The sequence below is a fragment of the Tasmannia lanceolata genome, unplaced genomic scaffold (genome assembly GCF_043159265.1).
Source record: "Tasmannia lanceolata isolate RefF3 unplaced genomic scaffold, GAP_Taslan_0.1 ptg000002l, whole genome shotgun sequence".
NCBI classification, from domain to species: domain Eukaryota; kingdom Viridiplantae; phylum Streptophyta; class Magnoliopsida; order Canellales; family Winteraceae; genus Tasmannia; species Tasmannia lanceolata.
In genome coordinates this window covers 54,914,845-54,935,410 of record NW_027518679.1, presented here as the reverse complement: position 1 = coordinate 54,935,410, position 20,566 = coordinate 54,914,845, and the positions used below count along the sequence as shown (strand labels likewise).

The 20,566-nt window shown below is 39.6% G+C and overlaps 2 protein-coding genes across 2 annotated transcripts; both read left to right on the top strand.

Moving 5' to 3' along the window:
• The first annotated feature begins 2,866 nt into the window (after positions 1-2,866).
• LOC143879424 (Calcium-binding EF-hand family protein) lies at positions 2,867-9,750 on the top strand. Its single transcript, XM_077381806.1, has 3 exons — positions 2,867-3,429; positions 7,105-7,593; positions 9,083-9,750. Exons 1-3 carry the CDS (start codon positions 2,971-2,973, stop codon positions 9,320-9,322), a joined length of 1,188 nt encoding a protein of 395 aa, XP_077237921.1. The 5' UTR covers positions 2,867-2,970; the 3' UTR covers positions 9,323-9,750.
• A 4,557-nt stretch (positions 9,751-14,307) lies between these two features.
• LOC143879414 (subtilisin-like protease SBT5.3) lies at positions 14,308-17,179 on the top strand. Its single transcript, XM_077381794.1, has 2 exons — positions 14,308-15,519; positions 15,828-17,179. Exons 1-2 carry the CDS (start codon positions 14,359-14,361, stop codon positions 17,016-17,018), a joined length of 2,352 nt encoding a protein of 783 aa, XP_077237909.1. The 5' UTR covers positions 14,308-14,358; the 3' UTR covers positions 17,019-17,179.
• Positions 17,180-20,566: the final 3,387 nt, after the last annotated feature.

The following is a 20,566-nucleotide window of genomic DNA, read 5'->3' as shown; positions in this document are numbered from 1 at the left end:
CCATGCCCACAAACCTGACTTGATGTGATGTATGCATGGCTCTTTGCAATAAGGGCCGAGTCTGATAAATGGGTGACAGAGAGAATTTTGGGGGCAGAAATCCCATCTTTTGGCGATCTGGACAGTTTATCTGTTGGATTAAAATATGCAACGCCATATATATAACTAAAAACTGCGATTCCTACTTTTAGATTACTGTTAGGAATGTGATGATTTATAGAGCCAGCACATGATAAAGAAAGAAAGGAAAAAAAAAGGATTTGGTCGTAGCCGCCCTTATTAGCCGACCTTGGTCGTAGCCGCCCTAAATGCCGGCCCTTTAGGCGAAAGTGACTAATAAATCCCTTGTATCATAAAATACATGCAATTAAATCATGGTACTAACTAGAATTTTCCCCACCGAGATAAAGGCTCGTCCCTATCCTTACAGCAACCGATCTAAATGACTTGAGTTCCCCGGTTGGATCAATGGAACTAATCACCTCTAGGTGGCACACTTGATTCCTGAAAAACGAGTAGAAAATGATTTGTGGAAAAGAGCTTAACATTCATTACAGTGGCCTCCACATGACATACTTGAGCTTAACAATCAAACGTCGTTTTGTCGGTGCATGAACATAGGGCGTGGCCCACTTTGGTCTCGTCGGTGTGCCATTGGACCCCATCATTGTCTTGTTCAAAGACTTGTCCATGTCTTTGAAACTTTAATACAACTGGAAATTAAAAGCAATGTCCCTCTTGAACCATAGGAAAATATATATGTATATATATATATATATATCGTCGGTGTGCCATTGGACCCCATCATTGTCTTGTTCAAAGACTTGTCCATGTCTTTGAAACTTTAATAGATTTGGACTCCCTCGCCCCTCTTGCACTCGGAATAGATTTGAAGCTTTACGTGTCAAACTAGGCCTATGGCCATCTCCACGGCCCAGTTTGAGGGGGAGTATAGAAGAAAGCCCAACTGATGGAAAGGGTGGAGAAACCTCCATCCACCACATGGCAAGACCAAGCTTAACACATGGTCAAAATAGAATGGAAAGTGATGCCTCATCATAGCATACAATCTTGCACACATGAATAATCTTTCCATTCTACCATCATTGATTGCCCAACAGCCGTTACAATCTATTTACAGAAACTTCCAGACAACTGCTGACCATTATTACTACATTTGGAGACATGCCTAATCCTTTCATTCAATTACCATTGATTTCTCAAGACATGGCTGCAATCAATTCCCATTGACTTGCAACTTACTGTTTTTGTCTTGATACATTTCCTTTTATTGTATATTGTGTAATCCCTGTAATCTTTGATTGAAGATTGTGTAATATCTGAACTGCATATAAATATACATGCAGACAAGGTGAAATAATAAAGAGAGAGTCTTCTTCATTCTTTGTCCCTTGAAACTCTTTAAACCTGATATGATGTGATGTATGCATGGCTCTTTGCAATAAGGGCCGAGTCTGATAAATGGGTGACAGAGAGAATTTTGGGGGCAGAAATCCCTTCTTTTGGCGAGTTTATCTGTTGGATTAAAATATGCAACGCCATATATTTAACTAAAAACTGCGATTCCTACTTTTAGATTACTGTTAGGCATGTGATGATTTATAGAGCCAGCACATGATAAAGAAAGAAAGGACAAAAAAATGGAATCTTTGGGGCTCTGGACTGTTCGCATCTTCGAACCAATATACTTTAGTATAGAGAGAAAGCACATGCGGTGACGCCCTTGGTCGTAGCCGCCCTCATTAGCCGACCTTGGTCATAGCCGCCCTAAATGCCGGCCCTCACTATACTTATTTGAAAAGTACTGCACTTCACGTCCACACACCATATAATATCTCACGTACATATGATCGCAAGTAGGTGCAAATCATAGCACTAAGACTTGGACGACTTGACTCAAGTCAATAGGCAATTGAGTCCAAGTTGCCTGCCTAGCTACTCGTCTAGAAATTCCTTGATGATAAAGTACATAAAAAACAGAGGTTAATTGTGATTGGAAAGCTTATAAGGCTGAATGTTTAGAGATTGAAGAGGGTCAAAGAAATTCCTTTCGTGAAATGCCGGCCCTTTAGGAGAAAGTCACTAATAAATCCCTTATATCATAAAATACATGCAATTAAATCATGGTACTAACTAGAATTTTCCCCACTGAGATAAAGGCTCGTCCCTATCCTTACAGCAACCGATCTAAATGACAATTATCTCGAGTTGGGTAGGATAATGACTAATTTTAAAGATGGTAAAGAAAAAAAAAACAACTACCAAAAATCTTTAAATTTATGTCATCAAGTGTAGGACATTATATTTTCACATAACAGACCCCTCAATGAAAACAATTCAATGTTTTGGAAAAAAAAAAATTTGCTAGGGTATTCAAGAGGTATTTAAGAAAGTCACAGTACACGCAAGTGAGTCGGGTTTCGGGTTTTTTTCTTTAAACCCGGCCCATGTTATTTTCGGGTCGGTTGCACCCCTACTATTTATGTTGTAGCCCAACAAATGGAGGGTTTGGATAGCCCATCAGTACTTCTTGAAAAATACTGGACTACATGGCCACACCCACACCATATAAAATCTCTTGTTTTATAATGGAATTTTTAGGAGTGCTTTTGGAGTTTACTGAGTTTATCAGTTATGATGAGAATTTATATGATGGGTGGCCGTGAAAACACGTGAAATTCTAAAAAAGTAGGTACAGCCCACTCCATATGATATGATGATCCAAACCGTTCAATATGATGGGTGGTCGTGAAAACACGTGAAAGTCAAAAAAAGTAGGTACAGCCCACAGCTTATTTACGTTGTGCCCACAGCTTAATACAACAGGAAATTAAAAGCAATGTCCCTCTTGAACCCTCTATTTAAGACTAACTACAGCTATGCAAACACAGCCACCTCTCTAACTCTCTTGCACTCAAAATATCAAACATCCCATTGACAGGAAAAAAAATGGAAGTTGTCCGAGAAGCAGCGCTTGTGCACTACAGAAAAATGTCACCTTCTGAGAAAGAAAGTGTTGTCTCTATATACAAAGGCTTAGATGCCAACGGTGACGGAAAGATTTCGAAGGATGAATTCATCAATGTTATGAATGAGCTCATGCCATCAAACAAATTGAATCTTCTATTTGCACAGCTCGATAGAGATAATAGCGGATCGCTCGACTTTTATGAGTTCATAACATTCTACTATGCTTGCAAATGTAGGCCATCTTGCGATTGTTGCTCTCAAATTATCACAGATTTGTACTACAGTTGCATTCGATGTTGGGAAATATATATCAACAGTAGTGAAGGGGCCTTCGAATCTTTCGATCTGTGTAATCAATGCTACTCTAAAGAGAAGTTCGAGCACACCCACGTCGAGTTTGCGGATAACTACGTCTTGCTTCGATCAAAGGAGAACTCGGTAAGCCTTAGTATTATTGGTATTTGGTAAGGTTTCAACTTGGGTCGGGCTATCCGAAAATAACATGTAGAAATCATGGCTCCAGGGTTGAGTTGAGTTTTAGTTTGAAAAACCCGACCCAATCTCAGATCACGTCGGGTATAAGGAAAAAAAATCCAGAAACTTGACTGGGTTCAAAGAAAAAATTAAAAAGACCCAAAACCTGACTGGTTTCTGTAAGCACGTGATTTTTTAAAAAAACAATAAAAATGCCCTTGTTTCCCTTCAAATTACCACCTTTGCCACTCTCATTTAAGTGTCCAGAAACCCATAAAATTTACAAAAGAGTGCCACCGAACCCTTAAAAACAGGATTCTTCCCTTTCCAAATGTGTTTTTCTTCCCCAAAAGGAAAATTTCCAAAATTCCAACCATGGATATCCTTTAACCTACCCAATATCCATTCAATCTTACCAAAAATACATTATTACCTTGCCTTGCTCATGATTCCCTCTCCCAACGGTCATTTTAAGGTCGATTTCTTCCGTAAAAGAACCCTTATCTTCGCCCATGCCAATACACACAACCAAGGAAGAAGATCTGCGACCTACAACTGCTATTTTTTTATATTTTTTTTGCCCATTTTCCTTCTATAAAAACCCCTCAAGGTCCTCTCTAAGCACAGCAACATTCCACACAAAAATCACAGCAACAAGCTCTTCTCTCTTCAAGCAATCTCTTCACTTTTCTTTATTTTTTCGCCATTTTTAACGCTGGGGCAGCGGCTTTAACGCCATCTCTGAGTCATCAAACAGGGTCATTCGACCCACCACTCCAATCTCCTCTTCACCCAAGCACGAAGAAGAAGACCCTTCGGCATTCTTCTCTACAATCGGGGAAGGCCTAAACTTTTTTTTATTTTCTATCAAACACCATCTTGCTTTTTATGTGATTTGTCTCTCTCACAATTATCTAGATACAGCACTCTGAAAATTAATATTATTAGCATTAATACCTTATAGCTCTTCTTTTGGTAGATCTAATACCTTATAGCTCTTCTTTTGGTAGATCTCTTAGCACCCACTCTTATTCTATTTAACAGACATATTCACCTAGCTTATCATTGTTGGGATCATCCATTTATGCTGAAATTTTCATTACTTACATTGCTGAGATTAATATATACCAACAGATTCAGTTGAATGATTGTTTATGTGCATTAGAACTCAACTCATTTACATCTTTTCACCAACTATCTAATATCAGATCATTTATAAAGTATCTCTTCACCAATTAACTAACATTGATTTTAAAACCCCAATTCAATTTTATTTTTATTTTTTTAAATCGTCTAGTTTTCATGTTCTTATGGGTGTGCTATGATTTTCTTAAATATCTCTTAAATAACATACCCAATTAACCTGAGATACTACAGTAAGCTAAAAGTTAAAAACCCAACCTGACCCAACATAGGAAACTATATCAAGTAGGGTCAGGTTTTATGAGTCTCTAGGGTCAGGTTTTATGAATCTCGAGTTTTCCCATAGAGACTCGACCTCAACCTGACGTGCCCCAAGATAATTTCTCGCGTAGGATAAGGTTATGGCTAGGGGAAACGATATATTCACCCTTTTATTTACTTGGGATAGCCCCTATAGTGTAAAAGAGTAGACCACCGTAAATAGACTAGAGGGGGCTGTCCCAAGTGAAAAGAAAGGGAGTGAATACATCCTTAATTACCTTGGTATTATTCATATTTTCTAGCTATTTGCGAACATTGCTTGGTGAGACATGGAACGGTTGAAACATCCTGTTTTGATATATGCAACCCTCTATTTATTATAAGATTTTATATGGTGCGTGGTGTAATCCAATATTTTTCAAAAAGTACTGTAAGGCCATTTGTTGGGCCCCGCCCCAACGTAATAGGTCCGTTGTACGCCAAATATCATTTTCAAAGGATGATCCTCCAATCTATTGAGGTTTCTATAATGCGCAGCCCCTCGAGGCACAACCTATTTATGTTATGGCCCAACAAGTGAACGGTTTGGATCATCCTATGAAGTGAGCCTACAATTCTTTTTTGAAAAATAATGCCTTATACGGCCATATACCATGTAAAACCTCCTTGATTACAAGCTTCTTCTTTGGTTTTAAATTGTTGTAATTTCTTTTTAAGCCTTTAAAGTATACGAACCGTCTCATACATGCACGACTCTGACATACCTGTCAACTATCTAAAGCTATCTCATAGTTCGATTTTAGGGAAAATTACATATACACCCCGTGTGGTTTGGCCATTTTTCTCTTTAAACTCTGTGGTTTGGAAGTTACCAACGACACCCCCTCATCTTTCTGTGGGTTTTTTTTTAACGTGGCGGAGTAGACGGAAAGGGGGAAATGACTGTTATGCCCTCTTCTTCCCTAACTGAAATTAGCGTTCTCATACTTTAAAACTGAAAACTAGGGTTTGATTCAAACCCTTGTTTATTTATCAACATAAACAATCGATTTAGGAGTTTTATATGTCTTCATTCACATCATTACCATGATTTGCACATAAACCCAAATATTTTAGGGATTTTTTATTTTATTTTTATCAATGTTTTTTTTTCTTGAAATGTGGGTTTGATGTAGCCATGGGGTGGGGTTTTATTGTCTGTGGTGGAGGTGACTGCGGTGGCCGGAGATGGTGACGACGGCGGTGGGAAATGGCATCACCCTAATCCCTTTTGCAAATGGGATAAAGGGTATTTCTGTCCTCAAAATATTAACTATGGTTAGTTTTAGTCATTCTGTCAGGTTAAACTAACTGACAGTCAACGGAGGGGGTCTACTTAAAAATGTCAGAAAGTTAAGGGAGTGTCTTTGGTAACTTCCAAACCACAGGGTTTAAAGCGGAAAATGGCCAAACCACAGGGGGTCTATTTGTAACTTTCCCTTGATTTTATTTTTTTTATTTATTTACAAAATTAAGCTAGCCTCCACATTATATTCAAAACTCTCTCTCTCTCTCTCTCTCTCTCTCTCTCTCTCTCTCTCTCTCCCTCCCCTAGCTTGTTCAATTTTTGATGGGTGGTGCCGCTGAAATCTGTGAGGCTAAGATGGTTCTGAGGCGAAGATCTGGAACCTGCACACAAGAACAATTCATTAGAAAACCACTCGGAGTTTGAACTCTGGGGAGGCTCACTGATGCTTAAGCCATCAATTGGCAATAGATATGATGGCTGAGTGGTCAGAGAGCTCAACAAGCAAGAGCCTTTCCCTTTTTTTATAGAGCAAGAGTCATTGGCCAATTAAGAGAATTGCCTCACTGGGAATCTCTCTTGATTGATTGGATTTCTTAGAATTTCCAAGATTATCCTGCTTCGGCTGTGAAGTTAGACTGTCATTTTAGGATTTATTAGGAGAGAGGGCTGAGAGAGATTTCACTTGAGATAATTGTAGGGTTATCACCATAGTTAGCAAAACTTCATTCTAAACAATGTTTTTTTGAAAGAAAGAAAAAAACATGTTTTGTAGGTTTGCTGATTAGTACTCCGTTTAAAACTTTTATGGCGCCAAAAAAGACTGTCATATTTTCAGAATAAACATATTAAATATGTTTTTAGCTAACTTTTCAACTTTATCCTATTATATTTTGTAAATGACAAAGTTTTAAAATTATAGTAAATTTTTTTTTCATGTTTGCGCGCAGGGACTGAAAAGGGACAAACCGAAAGAGAGCTCGATGGAGGAGATACTGAGAGCCGGTCGAGTATATTGTCAAGCCCTTAATCTCTCTCAGGAAGACATTGCCCACAAGTTGTTTAGAGTGATAGACACAGATGGCAATGGCAAGGTGAGCGTCGAAGAGCTTATCGAATTCCTTACTAGGAGTGGGATGTCATTTGATGAGGCTTATGATCTTTTTGTGAGCATTGACATGACTTCCAGAGCCAACCTCAGCCTCGAAGATGTGGTGGCTTTGTTCTACATCTTCAGTATGAGGCCGCGTTGTGACAAATGTAGGAACTTCGTCATGGGCTCATATTACAGTTGTGTTGCCTGCTTTACTATGTCCATCAATGACTTAGAGACGGATACCTACGAGCTATGCCCCGAATGTTACCGCATTGGCGATTGCGAGCATGAACACCAACTCTTCTTGGACAACTATGCCTTGCTTCACATGAAAAACCAACTGGTATGGTTCCAACCATAGTTAGCAAAATGGTTTTTGGCAAAAAGAATGGCATGGGAAAATTTCGAGTTTAATGCGATGTCGGTTCAAAAAAACGTAATAAAAAAACAGAAACACAACAATGCGTTTAAAAATTTGTGATTTACAAAATATAGTGCGTTAAAGTTGGAAAGTTGGCCAAAAAAAGTGTTTATTACGTTTAAAACATTTTCCTTAAAAACAGAGTTTTTTTTTACTTAGTTTTAAATCGAATATTAAATGGAAAACCATTAAAATGTTTTTTTTTTAAATGCCGTTAAAAAGGCAATTTTGCAAACTATGGCTCCAACTTATGAGATAGGTAATTCATTCACTATTTGGATTGCAAGAAAAACATTTCTGACGGGATTTTTTTTTCTCCGGTTCTTTCTTTCCACAATTTAGAGGGAAATGATATGATTGTGGTCAATTTAGATGGATATTATCATAAATTGAAGTCACTTGAGTAAAAATTTAATAGGGTTGGTGTAAGTAAGCATTTTTTGTGTGTAAAAAAAGTAAGAAATTTTAGAAATATTTTTCCTTTGCAAACTTTTTTCGAGAAAATTCCTGCAATCCAGACAGGGCCTAATTTTTTTTACAAACAAAAAGGATAATTTAAAGCAACCCTATTCAATTTTTATTTAGAGGGGCCTTAAATTTAAGGAAATGATATCGGCACAATTATGTTTTAATAATTGCACAGGCACAGCTTGTATTTTCTTCTTTAATTGCCTTTTGAGAACTTTTAAGGAACTGTAATAAACTTTTGACAGCTCTTCAAATATTAAAAGACAAGACTAGTGAAAATATCAAAACATGAGTTTTTATATGATGCCCGACCGTCAAGTACCATCAAAAAGGTACTTTTTAAGAGGCTGCTGTTGGATCAAATATTAAGGTTGGTACTTTTGAACATGGTTTAAAATTTCAGTTTCGGTAACCATTTCGGTCCGAAATTTGGTAATTTGGTTCCAAATTTCGGACCGAAATTCTGTAACACTTTTTTTTTTAATAAATAATGTCATTAAATAGAAATTTTGGACCGAAATTACCAAAATAAATGGCGAAAATTTGAATTTCGAAAAATTTCAGTTTTCAGTCCCCACCGGTATCCGAAATTTCGGATTTCGGTCGAAATTTAAAACCATGCTTTTGAAGTACCCCCTTCACGCTACTTGACGGTCAAGCACCATATAATTTCTCTCAAAACATTGTTGTGTGAAATCATTTCCCTACTCAATTTAGCGGAGAGCAATTTAGCAGCTCACTTTTGCAGGGAGAACAACCACAGGCTCACTTTTTAGCATATTCTCAAAATTGTCTAACAAATCCCTCTAAATTTATCATAATCATATCATTTCCCTCCAAATCATAGAATGAAAAAAAATCAAATAAATAATCTTTCCGCCAGAAATGTTGACAAGGACATAATTTTACTTGAGAAATTGATCTTTGTTGCATTCTCTGCCAGGGGAGTAGTGGCTTAGCAGGGAAAGGAAAAGAAACCAAAGGGTCATGGCGAGGAAATGGGAAAAGAAGGAATATAACTGGCAAGATTTTTAAGGCGATTAGCAAGCTCACTCCAATAAATGTGGCGGATGCTTTTGGCACTGCCTCTGATGTGGCGGACGCTATTGGCAATGCCTCTGATGTGACGGACGCTATTGGCACTGCCCTAGATGTGGCTACCGCCTTATGCAACATTATGTGAATGCAGCATTACACTCATGTCCTCTATGAAAAGATGAGGGGAAGTAATAAATCCCATCACTTTTCTTCCTTCGGCCGCCCTCCTCTAGTATATTTATGATGACTCTTTTTTACACTACAAGGGGGTGGTCTTAGGAAGAAAAAGGGGTGAATATATCATTTACCTAAGATGAGACATGGTTTAATGGTTGGGATGGTCCCCTTTTGATGTAGGATGGTTGCCTTTTTTGGATTTCTTAGTTAATTTCTAACTTTATTTGGAATACTAGTAGTTGAATTAAGATTAGTTAGTCGTTTAGAAGATGCCTTTTACGATTAGAAGTAAATATTGAGAAGGAATTTGAGGGTTTGATGTCTAAAAATATTAGACGTTCTGTGTATGAAATTAGATATTTCATGGAATAATAATAAAATTTCAGTTTTATCTTATTTTTCCTTGTAGAAAAAGATGGGTTCCCCAATGTAGCAACTTAACAAAGTCTTCTGACCCTTTTCTAATGTTAAGTTTAAACCTTGTAGTTGCTTCAACACATCATATAGTATATATGTAAAACGAAATCCTGTACGACTTGAGTGCAACATGTGGCAACCTTTCTATACGCCTTTTTTCTATCGTACTCAATTTCAGTAAAGTCGTATGGTACCTAGGGTTGCAACCCGACCCGAAAATAACATGGGTCGGGTTTAGAAATCATGGGTCTTGGGTAGGGTCAGGTTTTAAATTGGAAAACCCGACTCAATCTTAGTAGGGCCGGGTTTAAAGAAAAAAAATCCAAAACCCGACCCGACTCCAATTGTTGCACTGTGATTCTTGAATAACATAGAACATTATTTTCCAATATATTGATACAATTATTTTGATTGAGGTGATCATGTCTGTTATGTGAAAATATAGTGTCCTTAAAGTAGTTATACACTTGATGACATAAATTTAGAAATTTTTAGAGTGAAGATATGTTTTTTTCCTACAATCTTTATAATTAGTCACTATCCTACGCTAAAAAATGAAAACTCGACCCGACCCGACCTGAGAAACTATCTTGGTTAGGGTCGGGTTTAGGAATCTCGGGTTTTCCTGTAAAAAATTAAACCCGACCCAAGTTGCACCCCTGAATACCGGTATTCTCTCTCTATACCTCTGATAGACCATTCCAACAAGGACTCTCTGAGACCAACTAAATTAGGACTCATTTCTAAGTTTCCAACCATCACTTCCTATTCCAAAAGAGGTTTAATTAACAACTTTTCAGCTCTAAGAAGATTTCGTCGCCCCAAGAAAATCTCCGAAGCCTTCCCTCTTCCGTAAGATCTACAAGGCAGCTAGATTTGGGGCATGATTTGATTGTTTCAACTGATGCCACCTAATATCTGGTTCATTCTGATGAGGCAAGAAAAAGCATCTATGATGATCTTCTTTTTTAGTTCCTTACAGATATTTTTTACCTTGCGGGAATCTTTGTGTCTTACTAATTTTAATTACATGACTAAAGGCAACAAAATGCCAATGCTACGTGTTTGAGAAAATGCCCTTGAGAAACATGTCCTCTTGGAATGGAGCGATTTCCTGAGAAACATCTCCTCAGTGGTTTGGAATGTTTCTTTTGGCTTTCTGGGATAGGTATAAACTCTACGTCAACCCCATCGGGTGTGACTTAATCGAAACACTTGACCTTTGAATGTACCATCTTTTACTTTTCATTATGTGCTGTGCTATCTAGATTGCAAGAAGAATACAATGCTATTCACAAAATAAGGGCGCGATCCATTAGAGAAGCAACTGTATATTGCAGTTGTAATGGTTTTGTTTAGTTCCTAGCAAAAGCTGATATGATTCCCTCTCTCTACACTGTTTGACTTAAGATTTTAAGTTCCTTCTATTTCACCTATTTTGCATGTTTTTCTTCCATTTCATTTTTTTCCAGTTTTTTGTATATTTCAGTTGTAATGGTTTTGTTTCTTTATATTGCCGTTGAAATGGCCCCCGGAATGATAAACTTGATTTCTATATCACCGATTTGACCTGCATCTTTAATTTTAAAACAGTTTTAATACATATTTTTTTCTCGCCCCGTGCATCTCACGGGTCTGCAACTAGTAGGAATGGTGAGTCAATGATATCTTGGATGTGTGTACGCATGGTGTGGGAAAATCAATTTATGAAAATTTTCGATCGACCTCATACATCCTCCGATGGACCCTTCAAAGCCTTATTAGCTGGGCAATTGGACTTTGGTCCATGATGGTGTTGTTAGCCGCGTAGAATGATTTTCTTCTCTATCTTTAGAAGGGCGAATATTCCACTTTCATTTAATTGTTTTTTGTCAAGTGGTTGGATGACTTATTTTTCTCTACTACTGGATTTGAGGGATAAATTCACCCCTTTTTAACCATTTGTGAAGTCACTGAGGCCCACAACCGGTACATCACTGTACTGTTGTAATGATCTCTCTCTCTCTCTCTCTCTCTCTGACACACAAGAGCTATGACACACAAGGGTAAAAAGTTGTCCAAAAACCATAAATTTTGGGAAATGATTTCAACACTGCAATGTTTTTATAAGATGCACTTATCTTGTCGTTTAGTATTTAAAGGGCTGTAAAAAGGATATTACCGTTCTAAAAACAACTCTTACAAGCCTTCAAATACTAAACAAGGATAAAATTTAACTCCCTTCCAATTGCTGTCAAAGACTGTACAGGTGGGGCCAACCAAGGTTTTAAATTTCGGTTTCGGAATGCGTTTCGGTCCTCTCCGAAACCGAAATTTCGGCCGAAATCCGTCGGAACAAAATTACGCCTATTTTATCTCTTCTAAAACTTCAACCGAAATTTCAGTAATTTCGGCTGAAATTTCAAGAAAATATTTAATATTTATCAAAATCCAGATTTTTTGGGTGAAATCCCTTAACTTTCGGACGAAATTTCAGGATAAACGAAATTTCGGACGAAATAAGTGACGGTTTTGTGTATTCTCAATTTCGATTTAGTTCTCGACCGAAACCAAAAATTTCGGATCGAAATTTAAAACCTTGGGGGCCAACAATGACTATCTTGCTATCAATCAACGGTTTGGGTGGTCTTTCTTTGAGCCCAACAATGACTCATTCATAAAATTTGAGTATCTTGATAGAAGAAGAGGGAGTTCAGGTGGGGCCCAACAACGAATGGTGTTGAGAATAAGTACAGGTGGGGCCAACAATGAATGGTTTCGATCCGTTGAAGGTCGACACCATAAATAGCCGCCCCACTAGGGGTGGACGTGGTTCGGGTCCAACCCGAGGAGCCGAACTGAACCGGCCACTTTGGTTCGGTTCGGTTTGGTTCCAAATTTAAGTGGTTCGGTTCTAGGTCCCATGTTTGGGAACCATGGGAATTCGGTTCGTTTCCGGGTTTGGGATCCTGGAACCGAGAACCGAACATGATAATACATGGTGGTTTCTTTAGTATAGAGCATCAATGCTACAATAAATTTTGTTGAAAAGGGTCATACGTGGTGGTTTATTAAACTTTCATGGGCCAATGTTGAGCTTCATTTCTATAGTATAGACTATAGAGCATTAGTGGATCACTAGCATGATAACTGAGCTCATGCATTCCATTAATTCATCCAAAAAGTGGAAAAAAAAAAAAGGTTGGGTAAACTCAAAACCAAACCAAACTGAACCGATCAAGTTCGGTTCTGGTTCGTTTCAGTTCCAATGGTCAGTGGTTCGGTTTTGGTTCCTAATTCTGGAAGCCGATAGGGATTGGTTATACCCAGAACCGAACCGACCCGAACCATGTCCACCCCTAGGCCCTACCTGTACTTTCTCTCTCTACTAAAGTAGAATGGTTCGAAGATGCGAACCCTTCATTGTTGAAGGGGCCCAACAACGAATGGTTCAGAGACCCAAACCGTTCATCTGTTGGGCCACGACATAAATAGGCAGTGACCATTAAATCATCTCCTTAGGATTATCCAAACCCTCAAATCAGCCTCTACAGATAGGTGACTTACGATCATCATATGGAGATGATTTTTGGGGAGAGGCCTATTTACATTGGGTCCATCAAATGAATGGTTCGGATGATCATGACCCTCTAATTTGTAGATAAACTAGAAATCTCTATAGATTGAAGAGTTAGGATCATCCAATGACGATGATTTTTTATCTTGGGAAGTCCTTGTGTTGCACCCCCATCACTTTAAAAAAAAAAAAAGGAGATGATTTTTGTGGGACAACATACCTATGTTGGGGCCTAACAACTGAACGGTTCAGATCTTTGACCAGGTAGGCCCCACTATAGTTTTAAAAAATATATATATGCACCATCGTTCAAATACCATATTGCACATATCTATTAGAAAATTCGTGGTGGCCCATGTTATTCCAATATCTGAATCGTTCATGTGAAGTGATGGGCCCCAGTGTAAATAGGCATCTCTCCGAAACATCATCTCCATATGATGATCCTAACTCTCTTATCTGTAAACGCTGATTAGAGGGTTTGGATCATCATATGAAGATGATTGTATGGGCAAGGCCTATTGAAGTTGGGGCCTAACAAATGAATGGTTCGGGCTTTTGAACCAGGTGGGCTCAAAATGATTTTTGAAATTAAAAAACACTTTTTTATCGTGTCTACCTTTAAAGATCTAAGCCGTTCATGCTTGGGGCCTGCCTGTATTTATTTTCACAAACATTCATCGTTGGGCCCCACCTGAGCTTTCTCTCTCTTTCTTCTTACTCTCATAGCAATAAAGCAATATAATCAAATGTTATAAAAGGAGCCATTGCTCGGCTCAAAAAAAAGAAGATCCAAACCATTGATCGATAACAAGATAGCTACTTTTAGTAAGATAGTGATTGGGCTCCGTCTGTACTCTCTCTCTACTTGATAGGAACAAGTCGGTCTACATGACCATTTAATTTTCCTAACAGCGATGTTATGCAAGTTGGAAGACCGGGCAAAGAGTCTTATGACAAGCGACCTCTCGAGTCTCCGTGTGAGATTTTTTTAGGCAATTTGGAAGGCTTTTAAAACAGGGGAAAGCACTATGCCTTTTGCCTTGTGGATTAACAGGGCAGAGGGGAAGAAACATTTGAGAAAGAGAGAAGAAATGGGAATCACTAGTCCTTCTGTTTTCATTCGTTCACTACTCTTGCTCTTCTCTCTGTTGCAGAGACCCACCTTTGCTAGCAAAAAATCATATGTGGTCTACTTTGGGGGTCATTCTCATGGCTTAGAAGTTTCAACTGTTGATTATGAGCGAGTAACTGATTCACATTACGAGTTTCTTGGATCCTTCTTGGGCAGTAAAGAAAAGGCAAAAGATGCTATCTTTTATTCATATACGAAACATATCAATGGTTTTGCTGCAAATCTTGATGAGGAAGAAGCAATGGAGATAGCAAAGCGTCCCGAAGTTATATCACTGTTTATAAATAAGGGAAGGGAATTGCACACGACTCGATCATGGCAATTTCTTGGACTTGAGAAAGATGGTGTAGTCCCATCTCATTCCATCTGGAAACAAGCTCGATTCGGTGAAGATACAATTATTGGAAATCTGGACTCCGGCGTGTGGCCGGAATCGGAAAGCTTTAACGATGATGGAATGGGGCCCATTCCATCAAAGTGGAAAGGAATGTGTCACCAAGATCAAGCCAATTGTAACAGGAAGCTGATTGGAATGAGGTACTTCAATTACGGCTTTCAGGCAGCTGTGGGCCCACTCAATTCATCGTTCGACACAGCGCGTGACACCGATGGTCATGGGACCCATACCCTATCAACGGCCGGGGGCGGCTTTGTTTCGGGTGCTAACTTGTTTGGCTACGCCAATGGAACCGCCAAGGGTGGATCGCCCAACGCTCGGGTTGCGGCCTACAAGGTATGTTGGCTCTCCATCAAGGGTAAGGGATGCTATGAAGCCGATATAATAGCGGCCTTTGATGCTGCCATAAGTGATGGTGTAGATGTTTTATCAGTTTCTATTGGTGGGGTCACAGCTGATAATTATTTCGAGGATGGGGTTGCCATCGGATCATTTCATGCGGTCCGAAAGGGGATAGTTGTTGTCGCGTCAGCCGGGAATTATGGTCCCACTGCGGGGACCGTCACAAACGTAGCACCGTGGATTCTGACTGTGGGAGCAAGCACCATGGATAGGAAGTTCTCTTCAGAAATTAAGCTTGGGAACAACAAGGTGTATAAGGTGAGGATTTCTTTTGAAAACTGATCTTTTGTTTATTAAATGAAAAGAAAGATGATACTCGTCTCTATTCTAAACTAGATAGGAAAAAGAAATGACTCAAATGATCCAAAAATACTAGTGACCTATGAGCAAACCGATGGCGAAGAAACAGATTTCAAGCTAATCTGATTGTATTTAGATACCAAAAGAACAAGATACACCCCTTTTCCACGAGGCTATTAGCATGGAAATGACTGAGCAGATAGCTTTAGTGAACTTGATTCTCTTTTAAATTAGTTCGTAATTTAAGATTTTTCCTTCACTTACAGGGACAGAGCCTTTCATCTAAATACCTGCCCGAAAAGCTCTACCCTTTGATTAAGTTTGAAGATGCCAAAGCTGCCAATGCAACAATCGACGACACAATATTCTGTCAAGCGGGATCACTCGACCCTAAGAAGGTGAAAGGAAAGATTGTGTTCTGCCTTCGTGGCTTCAATGCAAGAGTCCAGAAGGGGGAGGTAGTTGGTGACGCCGGTGGTATTGCGATGATTCTTGTAGGCGGAAACGAACCTATGGTCGATCCTCACGTCCTTCCTGCTACTCAAATCTCTGAACTCGATGGTCTGGATGTTTTTCTATACATGAATTCAACCAAATCACCTGTTGCATATATCACACGTCCGATGACCAATTTGGGCACAAAACCCGCACCCTTAATGGCTGAATTTTCATCACAAGGCCCGAGTATCGTGAATCCTGAGATCCTCAAGCCTGATATTACTGCACCTGGAGTGAGTATCCTTGCTGCCTATTCTCTAGCAACAAGCCCTTCTGGTCTTGCCATGGATACCCGGCGTGTTCCCTACAACATACTATCGGGCACGTCTATGTCTTGCCCTCATGTTTCTGGCATTGTTGGCCTTCTCAAAACACTCCACCCTGATTGGAGCCCATCAGCAATTCGATCCGCGATCATGACTACTTCTAGATCTCGAGATAATTTGAGACAGCCCATGAAAAATTCGTCTTTCATCAAGGCCACCCCATATAGTTATGGGGCAGGCCATGTCCGACCCAACCGTGCCATGGACCCTGGTTTGGTCTATGACACAACTGTGGATGATTACTTGAACTTCCTTTGCGCCCTTGGCTACAATTCGACCCAGATTGCAACATTTGCTGATAAAACTTACTCTTGCCCATCTAAGACTCTAAGTCTCACAAGCCTCAATTACCCATCCATCTCGGTTCCATATCTCACCGAGTCGACAACTGTAACTCGAACTGTTAAGAACGTCGGGTCACCTGGCATGTACAAGGTCCGAATCCGTGCGCCTAAGGATGTGTTGGTGTCTGTCCAGCCCAAGAGCCTCAGGTTCAGCAAGATTGGGGAAGAGAAGACTTTTATGGTGAAACTGAGACCTAAGAAAGGTGGTTTGATTGATGAATATAGTTTTGGGAGGCTAATCTGGTCTGATGGCGTGCACTATGTGAGGAGTCCTATTGTGGTCTCATAGATATGGGAAAACGGGTTGGTTTCTTTCCTCTCCGGTTGATTGATGGTTTTAGTTTTGCTTTTTTCTTTTTATATTTTGAGAAAAGGTTTAGTAGATGATGAATAGGGAATAGATGTGGTGTTTTGATTTAAATTAATAATGATTATAATAGTCTAAAAGAATATTGCTGGGGGGGAATTGGCAGCATTTTGTCTGTCAAAAAAAAATCCGTAGAAAGCCAGTGGCTCAATTTTGCAAGAGAGAACTACCACCTCAGATGGATTAAATGAATTAAGAAAAAATCCGCTTAATTATAGGGGTGCAACTCGGGTCGGGTCCGGGTTGTGTTCGGGTTCCGGTTGGGTTCGGGTTGGGGGCTTTGGGCAACCCGGCCCGAGTGAAACCCTACTCTCTTTTTTTATCATTTTTTCTTTTAATAAGTTTAAAAGGTCGGGTTGGGTTGGGTTGGGTTGGGTTGAAACTCGGGATCGAGTTGGAAAAAAGGTTCCTCGGGTCAAGTCGGGTTCGGGTTGAGTAAATGGTCCATCGGGTCAGGTTCGGGTTGGCCTCAACCCGACCCGAGTCGCACCCTACTGCTAAGTCTACTAAAATGTTAGCCTGTGTGGCCTTTTATTCCTCCAAAACTGAGCTGTGAAATGGCTTCCCAGGAAAATCACCTAGCAAATTCCCTATGCTGTACCTCTCTCTTTTCTCTACCATTCATTTTCATGTGGAGCTGACTAGCGTCAATGTTAAACACTTTCCCTCCAATCACTTTCTAGGCGTTGGGTGTTTCCATCTAGATGTGATTTGGCTATCTCCATTGATCCAGATGGAGAATTCTAAGTCCTTTGGATACGTTGATGTAAGGATAGCGACAAACCTTGTACTTGGAATTTTCTTGATGAGGAAAAAATATTGGGTGCCGATAAATTCGCCCCCTGCAGAGGATGAATTTGCTCCCCTTAACGATTTGCATTAAAGTGTCCATGTCATTTACCTTTTTCTACAGGCTGAGCAAACAATTCTCCAATGAAACCGGTTTTCTCTCTTTTTTACCCTTTGAGCAGAATGTAGCCCGGTCTCTCTCTCTCTCTCTCTCTCCCTCTCTCTCTCTCTCTCTCTCTCTCCACAATGAGAAACAAGTTTGCTAGTTAGACTTAAGGCCCAACTTGGATTGCAATAAAAACATTTCTCATGGAAAGAATTTTCCTCGAAACTTTTTCCTTTCTACAATTTAGGGAGAAATTAATAAGAGAGCTTATATGATGTGGCCGTATAAACCCGTTTTTTTTTTCCAAAAGTACGAGCTGAAATCAAGGAGGACTGTTGGACATGGCTAAAGCAACGATCCTTACGTTTAGATACTTTCTTAAAGGTTAAAACTTTTACCTCCTTTCAGAGGGACCCAGATAGAGGCCAAAAGAACAAGCTTCCATAGGATCCTCCCTTGCTGGGCCAAGGCACAAAACACCAACTTTCAAGAAGTTCAAATATGTTCACTGGGAAACCCATGTGATGTCGAACAAATCCAAAATTCTGGACCAAACATTTACGGCGTACTTGCAATGAATGAGCATGTGGTCCACACAGTCTCAGCCACCCCCACACATAGGACACATCGATCAATAATAAGCATGCGACAGCAACGAAGATGATCTATATAGGGTCTGAATCTTAGTATTGGAATGTTGTCCGTCTGAACTCTCGAACTCTAGGTGGAGCTAGGATGACCCGGGTAGAACCCACGCTTAAAAGCTTGCCCAAGCCCATATAAGCCCATCCCACATCCATTCACCTTTCATATATGGGATCTTTGCTTTCAGGTGGAACCCCCAACAATCTCCCCTCCACCTGGAAGCAACGTGGACAATCTCGCCCCTCCACGCAGCAGAAGTGTGGGAACTACGAGACTTTCTTCGAGGGATTTTTCCCTGAGGGATATTTCCATCCTCAGAGCCACACCGGGGTTACCACGCCCCGGCTCTGATACCACTTGTTGGGACCTTAGTAGAGCTCACCCTTAAAACCCAATCGTTAAGGGGAGGGTGCTCAAGCCCTTATAAGCTCATCCACATCCATTAACTTTTCCGATGTGGGATCTCTGCTTTCGCGTGTAACCCCAAAACTAGGAGACTCTTATGGCAGTCCAATACGAACACTCCGAACCCGATCCAACCACGGCTGACTTTCAAGAGGGGAAAAGTCATCTCTAGCGACTGACAACACCATCACCAACCAAAGTCTCCATACGGTATTGGAGGGGCCATCGAAAGGATGCATGAAAAAATATCATAGATTTTAGATTCACATATAAGGGAATATTTTTGTCATTTTTCACTGTTGCCTTGTTTCCTTTTCAAAGACTTTTTTTCTTTCTCTCATACGGTCATACCTAGGAAATGATTGTTAGGAAAATGCTTCCACATTCAAGCCATTCTCCACACCGCAGGAAAAAGCTTAACGTTGCTTCTTGTTTCTATTTTTCATGGAAAATCAAGAAAGATACACCATAGAGACTATGAGAGGTCCCTGTCATAATTCTCAGTCAAACCGCTCGATAAACACATTTTAATGAAAATGATGGAACATTCTTCCTTCAAGAGAAATGAATAGTCATTTTTGGCCGCTAGCAATACCATCATCGACCCAAGTCTTCCTTGCCCACAGATAATATGGCTTTGGAGGGGCCATCCAAATGATCTATGCCATCCGATCAAAAAATATCATAAATTTTAGATTGAATTCAGTTGCCATATACATAGTTTTCTCTAGTGCTACACTACCCGTTTTAATAAGGGTGTCAACGGATCCACTTTGGATCCGATCCACCTATGTCTAAGTCGTGATTCATTTGTGTCCCTTATTGGTCAGATTATTTTTCGGATAGCCTTTCAAATCCTACAATTTTGAGACTGGGTTACAAGGCCTTTCAAATTCGTTTTGAGTCTTATTCTTTAAACTTTAAGAGAGCAGCAGATCCTCCCATATTTCTAGGTTTTAGAAACCTCAGGATACGGAAGACATTTTAAAACATGAATTTCTCACCTAAAATCCAAGAAACGTTGTCAAGACAGCAGACATCAGCTTGATCGTGAACCCTCTTTTACACTCTTTTCAAACTAAAGATCTGGATTCTAAAATCCGCATATCCAAACGGCGTTTGGAAACGCGGATTTTAGAATCTTGGATTTCCTCCAAATCATAGTTGAGAGACGAGAGAAGGAGACCAGCCATCGTTTTCTATTTTTTCACCCTTCTTTCATCAGCAGGAGAGCAGGAGATCATCCCATGTTTCCAGGTTTTAGAAATCTTAGGATGTGAGAGAGATTTCTAAAACCTGGATTTCTTACTTAAAATCCAAGATTCTAAAGAAAAGTCAAGCAGTCGGTCTCCTTCTCTAGACTACGATTTTGAGGAAATCCAAGATTCTAAAATCCGCATATCCAAACAGCCTCTAAACGCTGTTCGGATTTCTGACAGAAAAATTTTGGGGAAATTTTTTTTCATGATTTATAAGCAAATGATATGGTTATGGTTAATTTAAAGGGAAATTATCATAAATCTAA